The sequence below is a fragment of the Echiichthys vipera genome, assembly GCF_963691815.1.
Source record: "Echiichthys vipera genome assembly, chromosome: 5".
Classification (NCBI taxonomy): Eukaryota; Metazoa; Chordata; class Actinopteri; order Perciformes; family Trachinidae; genus Echiichthys; species Echiichthys vipera.
Genome location: NC_139830.1, coordinates 5,230,467 through 5,251,067, shown reverse-complemented (window position 1 = coordinate 5,251,067; position 20,601 = coordinate 5,230,467). Strand labels below are relative to the sequence as shown.

The window sequence follows — 20,601 nt, the reverse complement described above, 5'->3', positions numbered from 1 at the left end:
GAGGAAGAAAAGGAGAGAGAAAGAGAGAAAAGACAGACAGATGGACAGAGAGAGACACAACACATTACAATAAAAAGATTCAAAGCAGGAAAATCAAAAGTTAGAATGGCTTTATTTGATGTTTAAAGGCAAGAATATGTCGTACTTGTATCAAAGGGTGAATAGTCTTTTCAAAGGGAGGACCTGAGCGTCAGTTATTGTATTACATGTCTGAATAGTGGTTGAACATTGGGTTTTCATATTACAGCCAACACCGGCACACATGAGCTGGTACCATTCTGTGAATTTATTCAGTGAGTGGGATTCAGATCTTGTTGAAGGCAGCCACATCCACAGACTGAACATATTCCTCGAAGGCGGTGATAGCTTCCTCCAGCAGATCCGTGCCCACTTTGTCGTCCTCCACCACGCATCCTATCTGGAGCTTCTTGATACCGTAGCCCACTGGGACCAGCTTGGACTGCCCCCACAGCAGCCCGTCCATGCTGACGCTGCGGACGCACTCCTCCACCTTGGCCATGTCTGTCTCGTCGTCCCAGGGCTTGACATCGAGCAGGATGGAGGATTTGGCGATGAGAGCTGGCTTTTTGGACTTCTTGGCCGCGTACTCAGCGAGGCGCTGCTCCTTGATTCTCTCCGCCTCGGCGCTCTCGCTCTCGTCGTCCGAGCCAAATAGGTCGATATCGTCATCGTCGTCGCTGGCGTCGTCCGTCGTAGCTGGGAGGACGAACTGACTCTTGGCTGATGGGAGGTTGGCTCTTTCCCTCTGGAAGGACTTGATGTGCTTATACCAGCGCACGAGGTGGCAGAAGGTCGAGGCGGGAGCAGAGGGAATGGCGTCGAAAATCGCCGTGTCAGCCTGCGACGCCGCGAAGCCCTCCATGTAGCTTTTATCGGCCAGAAAATCATTGAGAGCTTTAAGGCCAGCTGTCGTGCTCATGTCACCAAACACCGTTTTTGTGGAGGTTGGGCGGGAGGACGGGGCCCGTGAGGAATCGTCCTGCGTGGGGAACTTGTGCTTGATGACTTCCTGCAAGGGGACGTCGTGTGTGAGGGCGGTTTCAGCCGTGTGGCCACTGGAAGAACCAAGGCAACAAAGCAACAGGTAATGAGTCACTCGGTTTAATTAGCATGCACTTATCCCCGAGGCACAAGTAATCTAAATCAATACCAGGCATGCATGCACAAGCCCACACACAAACACACAGCATTCACATCAAAAACACAGTAGAGTCTTGTTAATTTTTAATTCTTCTGACTTTAGTAAGAGCCGCGTTGTTACTGACTTATAAAACACAACAGCTCCACATGACGCTGCACAGACTGGTCCTTTTAGTTCCCTCACGCAGCAGCTGAACAGATCATCTGCAGCACACTTCAACCTCAAAAGCCAAACACTCGATATCTTTTGAACAAATTTCAAGCCTCATGTTTTTTAGTCTCATTGCTTTCTGTTTTCGCCTGAGTAAAAAAACTGCTATGTGTTTCTGAGTAGGGTTTAGGAAGGTGAAATCACAGGAAAGGCTCGATGTCCATCTCCAGCGCCGAGCAGGGCATGGTCAGCTCGAAGCGGTTGACGACGTCCGGGTGCAGGACCCCTAGGCGCCCTACGCTCTTGCCGCGGACGAAGATCTCCGCGCAGCGCCCGGGGAAAAAGGTGGAATCTATAAGAAAAAAGAGAAGCGCATCAAGAAATATACAAGAAGTGGATCATTACTTGAAGTGAGCAGGATTTTTTAACATCTAGGTAGTACACTGCTTTGTCGAATGCTCGATTCTGATTGGTCAGTTACAGAATTCTACTGTTGCTATGGCAGCAGTTCTGATCATCACCACTGGAGGACCGTTTTTAAATCAATAAAATCCTTTTTAAACCAATATTTTGTGTGAAATGACTGGTTTCTTTAGGAGGTAGCCGTGTAATTGACAGGATCCTGTGATATTTTAAAAAGATCCAATCTTGTGTTTTGAGTTTTGGTCGTGCAGTTAACTCTCAGTTTACATTTGTACTGCAGGATGTTTCTTATGGTTTTAAGAAGAAGAAGAATTACTTTTATTTATCCCGCAAGGGAAATTCAATTTTTTCACTCTGTTATTATTATACAAGTTACACACCCACAAGCCTGAAATACACACATGCACAGACAGGACCTATATACATGCAACTAATGGAGAGATGTCAGAGCAAGGGGCTGCCAATGGCTCAGCACCCCGAGCAGTTGGGGGTTCGGTGCCTTGCTCAATAGCACCTGGTGCCCAGGAGATGAACTGGCAAGTTCCCAGCCAAGTCACCTATGGACTGAGCGACTGCCGCCCCCAACTTTAACTGTTGTTCCTGAATATAAGAAAACATTAATAGTGTGTATATTTAGGGGTGTTGGTTCATAGTCTTGTTACTTCTGTATGCAGGCCTAACCATTAATGCAGTAACTGATCTTAATGGTTTTACAGTAAGACACTTTGTGATTCATTTTGTAGATTGCAAAGCCTTATATTCTACAATCATGGCTTTAATGTTGAAATACACTTTTAAAAATAACAATACTCTTGGAAAAAGACTTGGAAATTTAAAAGGGAAAATAAAAAAATGTGTCTTTGCATCGTTTGTTAGGTTTTTCCTACGGTACGTAAAAACTTTCAAACATTTAATCACCAAAAACCACATTCAGCTCAAGTGGTTTCAGCACAATAAGATGCTGAGTCAGTCGTACGGTGTGGGGGCGCTTCTGTGTGCTGGCGTCCTCCATTTTCTCTTGATAATCATTTCCTCACCCACATTGGTTATTCATGATCAGCGTTCGTGAATTCATTCCAAACAAACCCCGACTTTTAAAAAGGTATCACTTCCTGTGCACTGGATCATTTTTCTGAAGGAAAGCAGAAGTGAAAAACAAAGCTTTGATGGACGGAGTCGAAGCTGGATCGCTTGTTTAATATCAATCAGTGAAGACAGCAACACGAACACTGTTGATGTAAAATGCCACAGGTCATTATTATTCTAAAAGCAACTTCCTCCGCGGGACATTTGACCATAATTAGATTTTCTGTCTTGGTCACTTTCCCGCACAAATATCTCCTTCTGATTAAAATCAGACGGTCCAGTACGTGTGTCAGTGTCGGGGCTGAAGGTCAGGTCGGTCCAGATGGAACTCGACAGACAGTGACAGTGAAAACGCGCTTGTGAATATAAGAGGCTCACACAGACAGAAAGACAGACTTGTCAGGGATTTAACAAGATACAGGGATTGCCATGACAACAGCCCCACACACTGAGACATGGCATTCTCCCATAGTGCACTGCTTCTTCCCACGCTGCCTTGCTAATGGGTTCCAGAGCCCACTGCTTAGATGTCCGCTCATCATTATGGATGAAGGCCTGCACACATGGACAGTACTTTCAGCTGTGTGTGTGTGTGTGTGTGTGTGTGTGTGTGTGTGTGTGTGTGTGTGTGTGTGTGTGTGTCAACTGAAGCAGGAAAATTCTAGCATCACTTTCAGTCGCCAGTTCTGTGTCTGTTAGGTGTGTTAAAGCGGTGGTATGTGCTTGCGTCGGTTCACACGTCATCTACTCGTACCAAAAGCGGGATGCCATGGCAACTATATAAATAGCTCTGGTACGTCTTAAATAACCAATCAGTCAATGAAAATCCTATACTTGAGCCAGGCCACTTTCCACCCACTCTCTCCTCCAACTTTCAGCAGAGCTCTCAGCTGAAACGGATCAGATAACCAATAAAACCGGCGGATGTTGCCATCATTTTGCCATAGAACGAATTCCTATTTCAGCAACTGGAGCGGAAATTCACAGGTTCTTACTGAGGCGATGAAAACCTGCAGTGAAACAAATGCCCAACCCTGCATTATGGTAATTCGTTACTTTAATCAGTGACTCTCATAGAGATTAGTCTAGCTTTCATACTTGAGTTTTAAGGTCTTGTTTGCAGTTGCAGCTGAAATTAATAAGTTTTTTGGAACATTGTTACCAGCCGCGAAAGCGACGCTGTTATTGTTTTGACCTTGTGAGTGTGTGTGTCATCATGGCATGGAGTCCTGGAGACACCTGCTGTAGCCGAACTAGCACAGAGACAGATTTGAGTATTTTTGCCAGGTATATGTCTGTCTGCAGCCAGATTTTGTCACCGCGTTCATGTCACGACTGCGCATGATGAAGTCACGAGATCTGGTGTCGCCAGAGATCAATTAACTCAGTCATTTACTTTATCTGTGTCACGTGTGTTTGGCCACGACCCGCCTCTTTAGGGCACAAGCGGCAGGTCCTGAGTGCATTGATTTCAATGGGAGAAGTCATTTTTCACAAGCTGCATATCTCCTAAACATTTTGACACTAAAATAGCATTTTTTTTTCTTCTAGATGGACAGATCAGGAGAAAATTGACTTTGTTTGAGATGTTTTTTCTGTCTCGGCAACAAACTCTTGCGAGATCTGAAACACGAAGCTAACGTCAACTGACACAACAGGTTTCTGTAATGTTAAATATGGTTGTTAGCTGTGTAAATATCCAATGCAAGTCAAATAAATAAATAAATAATGCACATATAACTTTTCATCCTTCCACATGACGTTCACTAGTCTTTCAAAAGAGGCTAAAAGATAAAATAAGGCCGGCTTAAGGGATCGATCTGAATGTTTACTCCTAAGGGATAAAGGTTTTTGTTAGCTAGCTATTACAGCGGCCAAAATATGCATCACAACTGAGTGGAATCATGGAAATCATCAGGATTTTCCAAAAAAGCTATGAATAAGCCGGGCAATATCCTATATTTTTGTCATTGTCAACAACTCCCGTGAATAGAGTAAAACCAACAATGGGTTAGTCCGACCCGCAATATTTTCTGTCTCTCAGCCCCATGCCTTTTTACTTACATCTAGTAAAGATGTACATCTCAAGAATAATTAGTTTCATTTAAAAAAAGACAAAAAAATGGGCTTAAACAAGAGGAAACGGTGCATTTGTTGGAGATTTGTTCGTGGGGTTGACTCAATTATAAAAAATGAGTTAACTAATTTGCAAACTCATATTAGTCTGGAACCTCTCAGTTAATTTTATGGATTTTCCCAGGGGCAAAAAGATAATTTCATCAGTTATTACAGGTTTAAAAAAGCCAAAACACAGGTACTACCCTTCAACAGTACATATACGCCGAATACTTAAGGTCAATAACTGAGAGTCACGTGAGCACGGTCTCTTTCCTGACAAAGGGAGCACGGGCAGACCTTGCATTGGACACAGTTGTTAAGTGAAACACGGGCATCTGTCTCTTAAGTGGTCTCTTCCTCAACGTCTGATCCCCTGACTCGTCATTCCAGCCCTTTCCCCCCGCTGAGTGGAGGAAACTCAGCTGACAGGTATTCCCTCAGCCCCTCACTTTCTCTGTGCTGGGTGGGAGTGATGGTGAGATAGCTGTAGTGCTGTTTCACCCTGCTGACCGACACATCCTGAGGGTGGGTGTGTGTGTGTGTGTGTGTGTGTGTGTGTGTGTGTGTGTGTGTGTGTGTGTGTGTGTGTGTGTGTGTGTGTGTGTGTGTGTGTGTGTGTGTGTGTGTGTGTGTGTGTGTGTGTGTGTGTGTGTGTGTGTGTGTGTGTGTGTGTGTGTGTGTGTGTGTGTGTGTGTGTGTGTGTGTGTGTGTGTGTGTGTGTGTGTGTGCCTGTGTCAGGTGAGCTCTTAGACTGGGTCATGACCTTGTAATGGGGGTTAAGGACACGCTGACATATGTGGGGCGGCTGGGGCTAATGGTGCATAAAGTGTGGAAAAAGACGGCAGAGAAGACAGACTGAGTGAGCGTGAGTGAGTGTCCAGTGTGTTGTGCATTAGTGCCTCCTGTGAGAGCATGTCCATTTCAGCTCCCTTTTAAGTGTGTGTGTCTGTGCCTATCAGACGGACAGTCGAATCATCCGTGGGTGGGTGTTTTATGTGCCAGTCTGAGTCTCACTGCTCAGCACTGCAGTGGGTGACGTGACTCCCATGCACTCACCCACACTGCAGACTTTACACGCTGTCATACACTTTTCTTGCTTACGTCTCCGGCCGTCGCTCTCCTGTCAACCCCCCCACCACCCAGTAGTCTCATCTCATATCCGCACCCCTGTCAGCCTTCCCTTCTCCTCACTGCTCTCATTCACTGATACTCGAGACCATTGATTTGCAGTCTGAATGGGTCGACAGAGTAGATATCCTGCAGTGTGACCTTGGAGCATGCAAGCCAAGGGGAGAGGGGAAGAAGAGGCGGGTGGAGAGGTAGATAGAGGGGAGTCAGAGAGAGAGAAAGTGTGGAAAGACGAAGGGCTGAGTGCGGAATACAAAACTCAAATGATGCATGAGAGTCTCTCTGGGAAAACAGGACCAAGATGCACACAGATTGGCCTGCGCAGTGCTTCAGGCTTTTACGCAGGCATTCAGACGAGATCAAGCAGTCCAGCGAAACGGAACGGTTTTGAATGGGGGTAGTGTGATTAGGCTGCAGGGGGGGCACCGAAAAAAAACGCAGTTACAAAAAAAAGTTGCTACAGACTCAACTTTTAGAGAAACGCAACCTGACGACACGCTGCGGTGGCCGATGCAACGTCAGTCCATTTTGAGGGCGTGTGAGTTCTGTATAGTGAACGGTAAACATCCTGCCGCCATCACTGCCTCAAGAGAGTTTTGAAATACCAATGCCAAAAATTCTGGATTGGGTATCTGCGAGCATGCGAGTTTATGCATCGATCAGATATCACATAATACAGCCCTGAAAAACATGTTTTCTGCAAAATAGTTTCTTCTTCTCACTCTAAAACTCCCACAGAAACTTTCCACAACATACCGGCCTATTTATACTCTATTACTGCACTATAGTTCTGTTTACTTCTGCTCATTACACACATGTATCATGTCTGACCCCATCTGAATCCGATCACTGTCCACTTATATCTTTCCTGCACTACAGTACTGTTCATACCTGTTTCAACAGTCTACTGCATGTTTACATTGTTTACATCATATACACCCGTTCACATGTCTGCTTACATCTGATAAACACATGTCTTTCTACATCTCACGCCGACGATGTTCTCTGTATCTAACCTGTACTAACACACTAACATCCTGACACTTATTCTAACCTGTACTAACACACTAACATCCTGACACTTATTCTACCTGTACTAACACACTAACATCCTGACACTTATTCTACCTGGACTAACACACTAACATCCTGACACTTATTCTACCTGTACTAACACACTAACATCCTGACACTTATTCTAACCTGTACTAACACACTAACATCCTGACACTTATTCTACCTGTACTAACACACTAACATCCTGACACTTATTCTAACCTGTACTAACACACTAACATCCTGACACTTATTCTACCTGTACTAACACACTAACATCCTGACACTTATTCTACCTGTACTAACACACTAACATCCTGACACTTATTCTACCTGTACTAACACACTAACATCCTGACACTTATTCTACCTGTACTAACACACTAACATCCTGACACTAACTCTTCTTTTACACTTTATTCTTGTGTTAGGTTAAAATGTTTTTGTATAATTGCACTGTCGTTATTTGTTGCTCTTTGTGCCCTGAATTGCCCCCCGGGGACAAATAAAGTTTTTTGAATTGAATTTAATTGAATTTAGAATACTCTCGGTACCATTCAAGCGTTAATATAATCCTGAACAGAACGCCGTCCTTTCAGATGACAATGTAATCTGTTTTGTGGAGAGAGTAGTTCATTCTCAGCTAAAGTAATAATACAAATTAAAATACATTTCCAGGACATTTTACTTGTTCTCTCTTTTACCATGACTGGGAAATTGGTCAACTGTTTTCCGGCTTTCCAGGATGCGTGGGATCCTGCTATTAGCTACATCTGTTTAGTGTTAACATGTGTCAGTGAACAGAGAACCAGAGATGATAACCGACAGCATCAGATGAGACCAGAGAAGAGGGGAAGGACACTACACACTTTCATTTGAGTTCTTCCGTTTTAAGACATCAGGGAGCTATAAATGACTATGATGAACGGTCTTGATGATGCAAAAGTCTGGGGGTATTTTGACTTCATGATGCTGTAACAACTAGTTCAGTGAATACAATATCCAAACAATTGGACAATGATTTCTCCATTACCTGGGGGGGATTTAGATTAAAGTAAACAACAACCACACCAGATTGTCACAGCTCACATTATCAATTTACCCAACTTTTGAATCAAAAAGTTGAGAAATTAATGTTTTTTGAGGGAGATACTGATATTTGGAAGCTTACACTGGAGATCAAAATTAGAGAACAAATGATAAAAACTTGATTTATTCTTAAATATTGTTATTATTATATTAATTATTGTTCCAAATTTGATAGAGTATCCTCTGACCATTGTATTCTTTATCTATCCCCTCCATAGATCTCATAACCACCTGTGGTGAAGGTGACTTTTAGATTAAACCAAAACATTGCGTGTCACTGCCGTGGAAAACGTGACCCCTTAATAAAATGACATCCTGGTAACAAACAACAATGCAGTTGCTGCCTGTCATACACTGGATTAACATAATCTCATCAGCATGACAAGTCTAACCAATCATATGGGTTCGAATCCCTGGGATTTTCCCTCTTCCTTGTATAAATCCAGTCTCAAGATATTGACCACCCACGCTAGCTCTCAAGTATACTCCTATAGACCCAATTGTTGGTTTCCATCTCCCCTCTCTCTCAAGGCTTCTTACCGTCTGCAGCCTGGATGTGGTAACCATCCCCGCGGGCCGACCTCACCTCCAGCAGTTGCATGGTTCGGTCCAGCAGGCCGTGGATCACCTCGAAGCCTGGACTCTTGTTGTAAAAGACGGCACAGAAACGCCGGCTGTTCCTCGCTCCGACATCTGGTTGACGGGATGAGGGGGAGGGGTGATAGGGACATTGAGAACAGAGCTATACCAATGATTTACTAATAAATCAAGTCCATATCGGGGTTATATTCTAATCTTATCCGCCAGGAAGTGCCAATCCCTTTCTGATATAATGAAAATTCCTGTTTTCTTTCCTTCTATTTATTGAAAAATTGTAGTATTAGTAGTATAAGAGTAAACTGGATACCAACACTATCACTGAGGCAACAGTTCAAGGGTCAGTGAGGTACAGTGTGTATGTGTTGCATGTATGCAAGACTAAAGGATTTTCTCCCCATCACTTCCCACATGCAGACGCCTACCTTTGGTCTCATCCTTCAGCACCACGTCGGATATCTCAAACAGTTTGAGGGGAAGGGGCATCTTCCGGTTGGCAGCTATGGTTTTTAGCAGGCCCGGCAGCAAGGTGGTGCGCGCCACCTGGTGGTGACAAACAGTAGTGAGGCTCGACACATGGCTACAATCCTTCAGCGAGGACAAGAGTGCCCTCTTCTGTGGGAATGACACCACAACTTATGAGGGGAGGGAAGACCGATCACTTAGGTTCTGATAGTGTTTTTTCCACTTTTCAACACATTCTGATGCTATTAAATTAATACTTTTCCCCGCGTTCCTCGTGTTTAAACATCCTCCAGTAAAGAAATAAAAAAATGAACATGTTTACAGAATATAATAACAATATTTCACTCTTTAAATTATGTCCATGGACATTGTTTGCAGTGAAAACTAATCGGCAACCATGCAAGTTTGCGCTTTGACCATAAGACTGTTTCACTTCTGTACTGACATAATTAGTAAGGTATGGAAACATGAACATTAAACACACAAAAGAGAAACTGCTCTACTCTTCTGCTGCACAACTGCAAATGCATTTTGAAAGAGGACATCAAAGGCTCACAAAAAAAAAAATCTGATGAAATCCTGTTGGCTCAACATGAGCCTGCATGATCTGGCTGCATGTATTTTTTTATGGATGGGTAGAAAATTTCGTTCAAGGCTATAAGATAACCCTAAATCAAATTTCAAGCAATGCTGCAGGGGAAACAGCACTGCCTTACATCTACATCTAACATATTTACGCACCGTAGAGTTTCATTTATACATTCTCTTTTTATATTCTTCTGTACCTGGAACTCGGCTGTCTTGGGGTTGGAGATGTGAGCCGCCCTGGTCTCTGAGATCTTCTTTCCGAGCTTCTCTGATATGTCTTCTTCAGAGCACTACGGGAAGAGAGGGGGACTCATTTCAAGCAGGACAACTTTTTGGTTACAGGGTATGAAAATTGTAGTGATCAAAACTATGACAGTTATCAGTACTATTGCAGTATTGTTAAAATGTGCTGTAAACGTTTTAAAAAGTGCTGATATACAAAGTTTTATATTGAAAAAAAAACACAAACGTAGCAGCACTGTGCACGTTCTGTTTGCATTAACATTAATATGATAACAGTGATTTTCCTGCTGCATGTTCTGCAGACGCAGTGCGATCAAAGACAACACTTCAGACTCTCTGTAGAAGGCTGAAAAATCTCTGCAGCGCCGTCACTGCCTTTTTTTCCCCCACTAATGCAGAACAAACACGTTGCTGTGCCCGCAGGTGGGAATAAGCCTCTAACTTTAGTTGATGCTTCACAGTATGGTAATCAAACTCGCTAATTCAAATTTGAAACTGTAATACTTAAAGATACCGGTAACCGTTTAATCCCTAGCTATGGGATCAAGCTAAATGCTTCTGTTTAGCATTTAGCTAACAGTAACACATGTAGAGCTCAGTCATAAAGTGGGAGAGCTGACTCAGCAATGCCTGTAATACTGCAATATTTACCCAAAGTTTTGCAAACGTTAGCCACCATAAGCTACTGGTAATACCAGACCAAATAAGGTTGTAGCAACAAAACCCCCAAGGCTGCGTTTTCTTGCTTATGAATTCAGCTTTTCATGTATAAGAAGAAAACTGTTATTTCTTCCCTCAAGAGATGCATCTTTTTTTCTTACTAGGGCAAAGTTGAGTGCCTCTGTGAATCCAGCAGCTGCCATGTCTTGTCTCAACAGCTCTGTCAGTTTATTCAGTGGGAACTGTGAACATATAGAGCGGACACATTAGAACACACGCCACGTCTGGTGATGAAACTGGAGGATATTTGGTGACACGCATCAAACATGCAGAAGAAAACCCGAGGCACCTGGTTGGCTACGGTGTAGGTGCGAGGTGTGGTTCGGGGGATGTTGTTGAATCCGTAGGCCATGGCTGCGTCCTCCATGATGTCACAGGCGTGGATGACGTCCGAGCGCGTGGGCGGGATCTCCACCTCGATCTCATCGCCAACACCCGTCGCCTCGGAGCGCAGACACATCTTGGTCAGCAGCGTGGCGATTTTCTCAGTTGACTCGCTGTCGGGAAAACAACAAAACAAACACTGCTCATTAAAAAGTATCAGGTTTCTGAGGATACACGGACGCCGAGCAGCTGGCTGGACATTCGACTGTGTGTAACGAGCATAAGAGCACAGTAACACAATTAATAATTTACACAGAGTTCATTAGTTTCATCCCAACAATGGGCTTCAGGCAAGAACCACTCAGAAGCACAGAGCGTTTTTTATGTGGCACATACATAATAATCTGGACAGCACGTTAAATGCTTGAATATGAAGTTTGGAGTTTAAATAGACATTTACAGAAATAAACTAAAATAAACGTTATGCAATATGAATATTCTGTTCAGCAGATCCAAATCGATTCACCAATTATTTTTCACTTTTGTCAACAGTGTGAGACAGGGTGGGCTTTGGCTGAAGTCTAGTCGACAGATATTTGCACATTGTTGTTTTTGGCCGATGTCCGACAGTAGGACTTGAAGCTGCACAGTTTGAAATTCTACCTTTTTTACTTCCGTGTGTCATTTTTGTGAATGCATCTAGTAAGGATGCCGTCTGGGCGCCTCCCTAAGGAGGTGTTCCAGGCACGTCCAGCTGGGAGGAGGCCTCGGGGAAGACCCAGGACCAGGTGGAGAGAGTATATCTCCACACTGGCCTGGGAACGCCTCGGGATCCCCCAGTTAGAGCTGGTTAATGTGGCCCGGGAAAGGGAAGTTTGGGGTCCCCTGCTAGAGCTGCTGCCCCTGCGACCCGACCCCGGATAAGCGGTTGAAGATGAGATGAGATTTTTATGAATGAAACAAACCGAATGGAAAGGGCACTTTTATATAGCCTTGAGGGCCGTTAATTATGCATATCATATCTCACAAACACTTGTTTGTACCAAGTCCGATTCAGAAAACTCTCATTACTGCACGGTCATATGAGAAAACCTCTTAGAAGGAAGAAATGCTCTTTTATGAGGCCCAGTGTAACAATGCAACCCAATACTACATCCCCAAAAGAAAATACTTTAATCCGTGAAGTTAATCTTTATTGACACCGTCTCAGAGAGGTGTTGAATCAATAATGGGGTCATTGTGGAAGCGGCAGTCAGCAGTGACACTATATTAGACTGCAGTATGTTGAGAAAGGTTTCAAATATTGACATATTAACATGACAGGCTTTGCAAACACAGGATGTGTCGTAGGGCTGCTTGTGTTAGAGACTACACAAAGTAAATTCTAAATAAAGTAATTCTTCTTCTTCTACAGGTGTCCCATTTCCACATAGATGGGAAACTTCATGCAGGCACTTCCCACACATTTCACTTTTATCTTGTACTATTACTCAGACAAGGTCCGAATGACTCACTTGATGCCAACTTTCCGGTTGATGAAGCCGCTGGACAACTTCTCCTTCCTGTAAGCCAACTCCTAAAGCACAAACCAGGGAACGCCACCAGGGCATTAGGAGACAGTAGGAGAAATTCAAGTCCCATTAAAAAAAAAAAAAGATATAGCAAAACACAAGTGCAGTGAATACAGTACCGGGTATTTGCAGGTCTTGCCGTCCGGGTACACCACCTCAGCCTCCTCCACCCTGGCAGAGCGAGACACAGAAGAAAGTATCACCATCACTGTAATGCTCTTACACTCCAGTCATATATTGAGCCTTCATGATGGTATTGGATATATCTCTAATTTATTCTTATTAGAAAAATAAAAGTCAGCTATAAATTATTTAGGTGTATTGTATGTTGACAATAACTTAATAAGAAAACCCCTACGACAAGAATGAATTAATTTAATTCCTAATAACACTGTAACCTACATTAGGTTGGAGACCTCATTTACCTGTCGGGCTACAGATTTAAGAAAATTACGCCACCCTCAACTCGCAGTTACTCTGACCGTCGGTGAGATGTTGTGGTTTGTAACTCTATGTTTGGTTTATGAAAGACGGCAGCAAAACATCCCCGTGTTGAAAATAAGCACAGCCGAAATGTCAAAGAGGTCGGACCCCCGTGTTTAACTATATATCATTTAAAACGCTACAGTTACGGCTGAAAATGACAATAGAAACCATAGATGTGAGCAACTGCAATGTAAATCAACCGCCAATCGTCTACCTGGACTGTTGCGTGACATCAAATGCCATCACATCCATAATGGACACTTGGTAGCTAATTCGCTACGAGGAGGTGGAGCAAATGTCCAAGCAAACAGGAAGTTTGGAAGCAAACGAGCAAATCTTTGAATCTGGAAAACGCTGCAAAATGAGGCTTCAAATGAGATCCGGCTGATGAATTGAACAGCTGATGGGGAAGAGCTTCTGTGTAATCATTGCGTGGCCAGAAGTGAAAAACGTTTTCAAGCCACCAGGGAGCAGTGCAGCAGCGCGTGAGTCAATGCTTATTAACTGCTCAACAGTATTTTCTCACAATAATCAGGACATTTCATCCCGTTAATCCTCAAAATGCTGAGATGTTCTTGTCTCGACTCACGTGAAAGGCTGTGAGCAGTACTCGCTGAACATGGTCACCATCATGTCCAGCACGATCTTTGCCTGAAGACAAGAAAGCAAGAAGAAGTTGAAGTCAGTTTTGTGTGATGGACTGAACAGCGTATCAATGGGATTCATTCATATTAATGAATGTCTTCTGGTGTCCTCTCAGTTGTACCTTGGTCAGGTCTGTGGCCGTGCACTCAATGAAGACGTTCTTTGTCTTTAGGCTGATTTTTGAATGGTCACCTGGAGAAAGAAAAAAAGATGATTATAAAAGTACAGTATATATTAGAAGGTATTCTGTTATTTTGAAGTGTTGGATTAAAAAAAAAGCCTGAAACTATGTAATTGTGCTGGGTGGTACGTCAGGTCTTTGGTATTTGCTCCAAGTAGGCCGTACAAAATAATTAAACTCCTGTGTAAATACAATGTTTACTTACATATGTACAATATCCATATCAATATTTGCTATGAGCAATACTGTGAATACTCACAATATTACAAAAATACTGAACTGAAGAATAAATCTTTCAAGAGAGAATCGTGATGCATCAAACAATTGATTTTTTCCCCTGACCCTATATTTTCATCCACCCAAATCTGCAGTAAACACTCCACCTCCGCATCACACCAACGTGAACCTTTCGCCGCCATTGTTTTAAATGTCCGCGCATGGTCCCTCCTTCTTTTTTCTATGTCCCAACAGGCGCACATACATTGAGGTCAGAACCTCCGTAGGCCTCGTGCTCGTACACGTGCGCATGCTCGTGCATCTGCAACCATGCTTTACAAAAGCCCACCTATCCCAAGCGGTCCCTGGCCGGCAAGCGTGTCGCACCTAGGCGCGGTACGGTTGCACTCACACTGGTCAAACGAACTAGGCTTTACCCGTAAAACCTGTTTGGGCATTGTACGGATGGACAGTGTGAGTGCGCCCTAACTGTCGTATAACATCCATGTCACACCGGACAGAGTAAATCGTACCATTCCTCACACGCAACGTTTTATGCATTTCACAGATATTTATGCTGTGACCATATTTATTTCAAAGACAGAGAAATAGAGTCTGCACACTGAAGAAGATATTTAGTAACTGGTACTTAAATAAATATACGTGATCATTATCTAGTGTGCACACTCTCTTCTCGATGTGTGTGCTTTTGTAAACTTTTCCCAGCATTTATTTGATCCCATGACAAGGACAAGAATAAATAAACAAAATTCAATAGTTTTAGAATCTCATCTCATCTTCAACCGCTTATCTGTGGTGGGTCGCGAGGGCAGCAGCTTTAGCAGAGGACCCCAAACTTCCCTTTCCCGGGCCACATTAACCAGCTCTAACTGGGGGATCCTGAGGCGTTCCTAGGCCAGTGTGGAGATCTAATCTCTCCACCTGGTCCTGGGTCTTCCCCGAAGCCACCTCCCAGCTGGACGTGCCTGGAACACCTCCCTAGGGAGGCGCCAAGGGGGCATCCTTACTATATGATCCTGAACCACCTCAACTGGCTCCTTTCAAATTTAAACACTTTTAAGACCCCACAGGTACCCTAGTAACAGGGCGGGAGACGATACTCACCATTGATGATGGGAGGCATGGACAGGACAACGCCGTTGCTGTCGTAGATGACGGGGTACACAGGCTTGTCTTCAATAATGTGAAGGTAATGTCTCAGGTGGCTGTCTGTCTGTATGAGCCAGAAGAACAACACCAGCAGGTTAGTGCTGCTAAAAAGAAAAGAAAAAAGACAAACAAAGTGCTCTTCTAACCGACGTCCAGCCCATCAGCTTTCACCTTGTAGAGGCTCATGAGCTGGGCCGCGGTGTACTCTTTGGTCTGGTTGAGGGGTTTGAAGCTGATGTCTGTCGGAGGTTTGGCGGTGTACGTGAACGGACCAGAGATGGTGTCCAGGTCGTGGGTCCCAATGGCCACCAGGCTCCTCTTCCTGCACCAACAGAGATATAGGAATGAACAACTACAATAAAGATGATAATAGTGGTGAGTTGTCCATTTTGGTGATGTGGCCTGACATTACCTATTTGGAGGAGTGATCAGTTTATACTACATGGTAATGTTCACTATAATTGAGGAATATGCCACTAAATGCACCAGTATTATTGGTCTCTCATGTGTTTTTCATAGTTTTTGGGTACAGTGTAGTTGTATGGCAGGGAGGCAAAAGAAATATCAGGCTTCAGCTACACAGAATACACTTCATGGGGATACGTTCACTGTTGCTTTTGGTCTCTTCCAGGAAATATAATGATAATATTAAAACACACAAACGCTGTCCTTTAAATAGTCAAATATTACCCTACTAGATTCTTGGAAAAACAAATGTTCTGTTGAACTCATTGTGAAAACAGATGCTCCTAATATTTGTTATTGTAAAGCTGAAACGATTAGTCGATTAATCACTTAGTCAATCAACAGAAAATAGATCTGCAACTAGTCTAATAATAGATCGATTATTTTGAGTGATTTTCAACGCAAATGTGCTAAATATTTAAATAATGTTTTTTTTCTACCATTTTCTGGCATTTTACAAACCAAACAGTTATATCATACACTAATTATTCCAAGTTAATTGCTCACATCGTTTCCCTAAAGCTTGCACTCTGTTGCCACTTAATTCAAGTACATCGGCTCTCTAACACGAGCGTCAGATGCAGCAGCTGCAACATCTCCAACATCTCATAAACTGTAGCTTTAAACAAAACATTCACAGGTAGCCACAAAAAAACAGTACTCTGCTTCTATTGAATTGAGGGTTTCACTGCCATTATAAGGCTTAGGCGTAGCACCCAAACTGTTTTGGGCTGCGCCACCTGAGCCAGATGGATGTAAAATCAATGTGGAGAGCATCAAAACTAAACTAATCCAGATCTAATGGTTGTAGTTTGTAGCATGTTTTGTCTTTACGCTTTGTGTTGTTTCTTTAATATCTGCTCTACATTTTCCAACTTAGATGTACACCCACAGATGATGTGGCACTTATTCTACAGTTGTGTCACAGCTAATCTGACCTGCAGATGTTTTGGTGGAGTTTGTCCTGCAGCTCAATGAAGCTGTCATAGCGCTCCTGTGTGAAGGTGATGTTCCTCAACACTGCTGCCACAGCATGGGGTCGCACCGCCGCGGTCTGCACAGAACAAAATAAGGGAGGAACCATGGTTATAATAATAACTTTATTTGTACAGTACCTTTAAAAACAGCAAAATCAAAACGTTGCGTTCAAATGTTTGCAATTAAAATATGATAACTGCAACCCACCTCCTTGGTAATAATCAGCTTCTGAGGCTCCCCGCTGACTGGGCTAACACGTTTGTAGCGAGGTGCCTCAAACCTGCAACACAAATACAATCTATGTACAATCTTTTAACAGTGAAGCACAACACCCATAATAGAGAAGCAGCCTGTATTTGAGCAAGCCTGACAACCTATGTCCACAAGAATGTTTTAATACCTTTGAAACGTAGACATACATTTTACTACTTAACAAACCCATCATCCTAACATTGTAGGTCAATCTTGGCATGCATTTAGCAGTCATCCTTCACTTAGGGCGCACTCACACTGTCCACCCGTACTGTACCCCAGCACGTTTCACGGGTAAAGTCTAGTTTGTTTAACCAGTGTGAATACAACCATATCGCGCCTAGGAGCGGTACACCGTTTGGGATAGGTGGGCTTTTGTAAAGCACGTTTGCACATGTACGAGCACGAGCATGCACACGTGTACGAGCGCAAGGCCTACGCCGGTTCTGACGTCATTTTATGTGCACCTGTTGGGACATAGAAAAAAGAAGGAGGGACCATGCGCGGACATTTAAAACAATGGCGGTGAAAGGTTCACGTTGGTGTGATGCGGAGGTGGAGTGTTTACTGCAGATGTGGTCGATGAAAATATTCAAAAACAGTCGACAAGACGCACAAAAACTCTGAGGTCTATGGAAAGATTTGTAAACAAAGCGACGCATCGCGATGATGTCATCAACGCATGTGACGTGTTACGGCGTGATGACGTATAGGCAGCAAGAAGCATTCCGCCGAGGCCCAGGTAGTGTGAGTACAAACGGGCCTGGGCAGCGAGGGGAGAGGGAGGGGGGACAAGTACCCTAAAGCACAGAGCACGGTACGGATGGACAGTGTGAGTGCACCCTTATATTGTCACAACCACAGTAGTATACAAGTTCTATCATGCAGGATGGCACTCACTTATTCTTGAAGACCTGCAGCCCACGGACCAGCCCCTCCAGACACAGCAGGTCATAACGATTAGCTGGCACATCAATCTTGTACAGGATGATTTCAGACGCTCCCGATGCCTTGGAGTCACCCTGCTCTCTGCTTATTAGCTCCTTCTCTGAGGTCTGGAATTACACAAATGTAAGCAGATCTTTCTTTCTTTCTTTCTTTCTTTATTCAGAGCCCAATTAGCTTTTCCATTAATTCTCATTTATTCACAATGATTCCCATGGAAATGATCTAATTGTTTTGCAACACAATAGGTAATAATTCTAGGTAAAGTGTGAACAGCTTAACATCTGGAACTTAAGTTTCCAGAAATTTACCAGGAAGTTTCCACCCCTTTTAGACCCTAGATATAATGGTTTGTTGTTGTTTTTTTTACTTCTTATTATATTATTGTTTAATTGCTATGACAACTTAAACCATTCACCATGAGAAAGGTCTGATGTCATAATTTTAAAAGCACACATATTAGTTGTTTACTCACAATTTCATCCAGCTCCAGCCCAAATTCAAAGCACAGCTCGTCAAACTCCTCATCAGCTAAAACAAGAAACAATCAGTCTTTAAAAAAACAAAACAAATAAAAATACAGCATTATTTGTAAAGTACAGGGTTCCTAATTACACCTGTTTTAAAGTCAAATTCAAACACTTTTCAAGCATTTCAAGGTGCATATTGAAACTTTTCCAACACAATACAGTGGTGGCAAATTACATCTTCATATACAGAACACTGATTATTGCACTTCTTCATCCCATTATAAAATAATCCAAATTATGTTCCCTGATATGATCCCACAGAAGTCAGAAGATGACAAATTACAAAGGAAACTGTTTCAAACTTGGCATCCTATTTAACCTAAATTTAAAGCAGTTTTAATAAGCACTATCATTCAAAGACCAAGCACTTTTCAAACCTGGACAATATAGCTACGTTTTTATTTTTCCCAATATACAAATAACTTTACTAAAGAATAATATGTATTATGCACAATATACATAGGCTACAATATGTCACATTGTAATAAATAAAAAATAAATAGTCAAACATACAACATTCAGTATTATTTAATTGCTTAACATTCAAATGAATAAATAAACTTTAGAGTTAGCTGAGATTTAAATGACAGGAAGGAGAATGATGCAATCACGTTGACATCCAATACACAGACGTCAGTGCACTGGTTAAGACTACTTTCTTATTGACACCGATATCAGCAGAAAATATGAATTTAAAAATGCATTTTACACGTAAAAAATATAGATTTCTCATTCAAACTGTTTTGGTAAAACCAGATAAAGCAGCAGTTGTTGCTAGGTTGCTAACCGTCGGGCTAATGATTTCAGGCAGTTACTCTTGACTCCGTCGTGTTTTAAGAGATAAAATTATATTTAATAACCAGGCAAACATTGTGTCCATTAGTTAAATATGTAGTGAGCATGACTTACTGTATGTTCTGCCCAAAGCTTTGAAGAGAAGGTCCCGTTTTACTCCGACAGTCGGCATGTTGACGGCTGATCCTCCGCGGCTCCGGTGGAAAAAGGACCCCAGCACCAGCCGGCTGTGAGCTGTCCGCTGCGGTGCCTGAGTGAAACGCAGTTAACGCTGCGAATAAATAATGTGTGGATTTAATGTTTCTATTTGTGACAAATGTAATTAATTAATTCCATCCGAAATAATATTATTATTACAAAGGGAGGAAAACATGAAATTTATATTCATTGCCTTCATATAACTCTTCTGATCTAACTTCATATTTTGAAAATCAAATTTAAAACTACTTAACCCTAAAAAAATAAAATAAAATAAAAATACCTGACACATAAAATAATAATCAAGAAATTCTATCAATCAGGAATTCCCTGATAGATAGATAAATAGATAGATAGATAGATAGATAGATAGATAGATAGATAGATAGATAGACAGACAGATAGATAGATAGATAGATAGATAGATAGATAGATAGATAGATAGACAGACAGATAGATAGATAGATAGATAGATAGATAGATAGATAGATAGATAGATAGATAGACAGACGGATAGATAGATATATAAATAGTTAGACGGATAGATAGATAGATAGACAGATAGATAGATAGATAGATAGATAGATAGATAGATATACAGATAGATAGATTAATAGACAGACAGACAACTTTATTAATCCCCAAGGGGAAATTAGGTCATCGTAGCAGCGGTACAAAACAATCAGAAGTACAAAAAATACAATATAAAATACAAAATATGAACAACAATAAATGCACAGTATCGCAGATAAACACTATATTACAATATACTGTGTGGATTTTAATGTGCAAGAGAGAGAAAGGTGCATTTCAGTGATAAGTCACTTTGAATAGTGTGAGTTTACTCCCTGAGCGTTGCTGTGCAGCGTTGTAGAGTCTGATGGCAGCAGGTAGGAATGATTTCCTGTTCTGTTCTTTAAGGCAGCGAGGTTGAAGGAGTCTCTCTATACCTTCTTTCTCCATGGGTGATGTATCACACAGCCACTGCACGACTCTGCAGAGTGAGTCATCACACTGCAC

At 42.4% G+C, this 20,601-nt stretch overlaps 1 protein-coding gene across 1 annotated transcript; it reads right to left on the bottom strand.

Annotated features, from left to right (window-relative positions):
* Nucleotides 1-93: 93 nt before the first annotated feature.
* farsb (phenylalanyl-tRNA synthetase subunit beta) lies at nt 94-19,602 on the bottom strand. The gene is made up of 18 exons (XM_083913384.1): nt 19,498-19,602; nt 18,534-18,589; nt 18,014-18,168; nt 17,069-17,141; nt 16,822-16,937; nt 15,590-15,740; nt 15,374-15,482; nt 13,973-14,043; nt 13,796-13,857; nt 12,840-12,891; nt 12,664-12,725; nt 11,115-11,322; nt 10,927-11,007; nt 10,060-10,152; nt 9,235-9,352; nt 8,753-8,905; nt 1,517-1,664; nt 94-1,076 (listed from the first exon to the last, which is right to left on the bottom strand). The coding sequence occupies exons 1-18, from the start codon at nt 19,553-19,555 to the stop codon at nt 305-307; spliced, it is 2,538 nt and encodes an 845-aa protein (XP_083769510.1). The 5' UTR covers nt 19,556-19,602; the 3' UTR covers nt 94-304.
* Nucleotides 19,603-20,601: the final 999 nt, after the last annotated feature.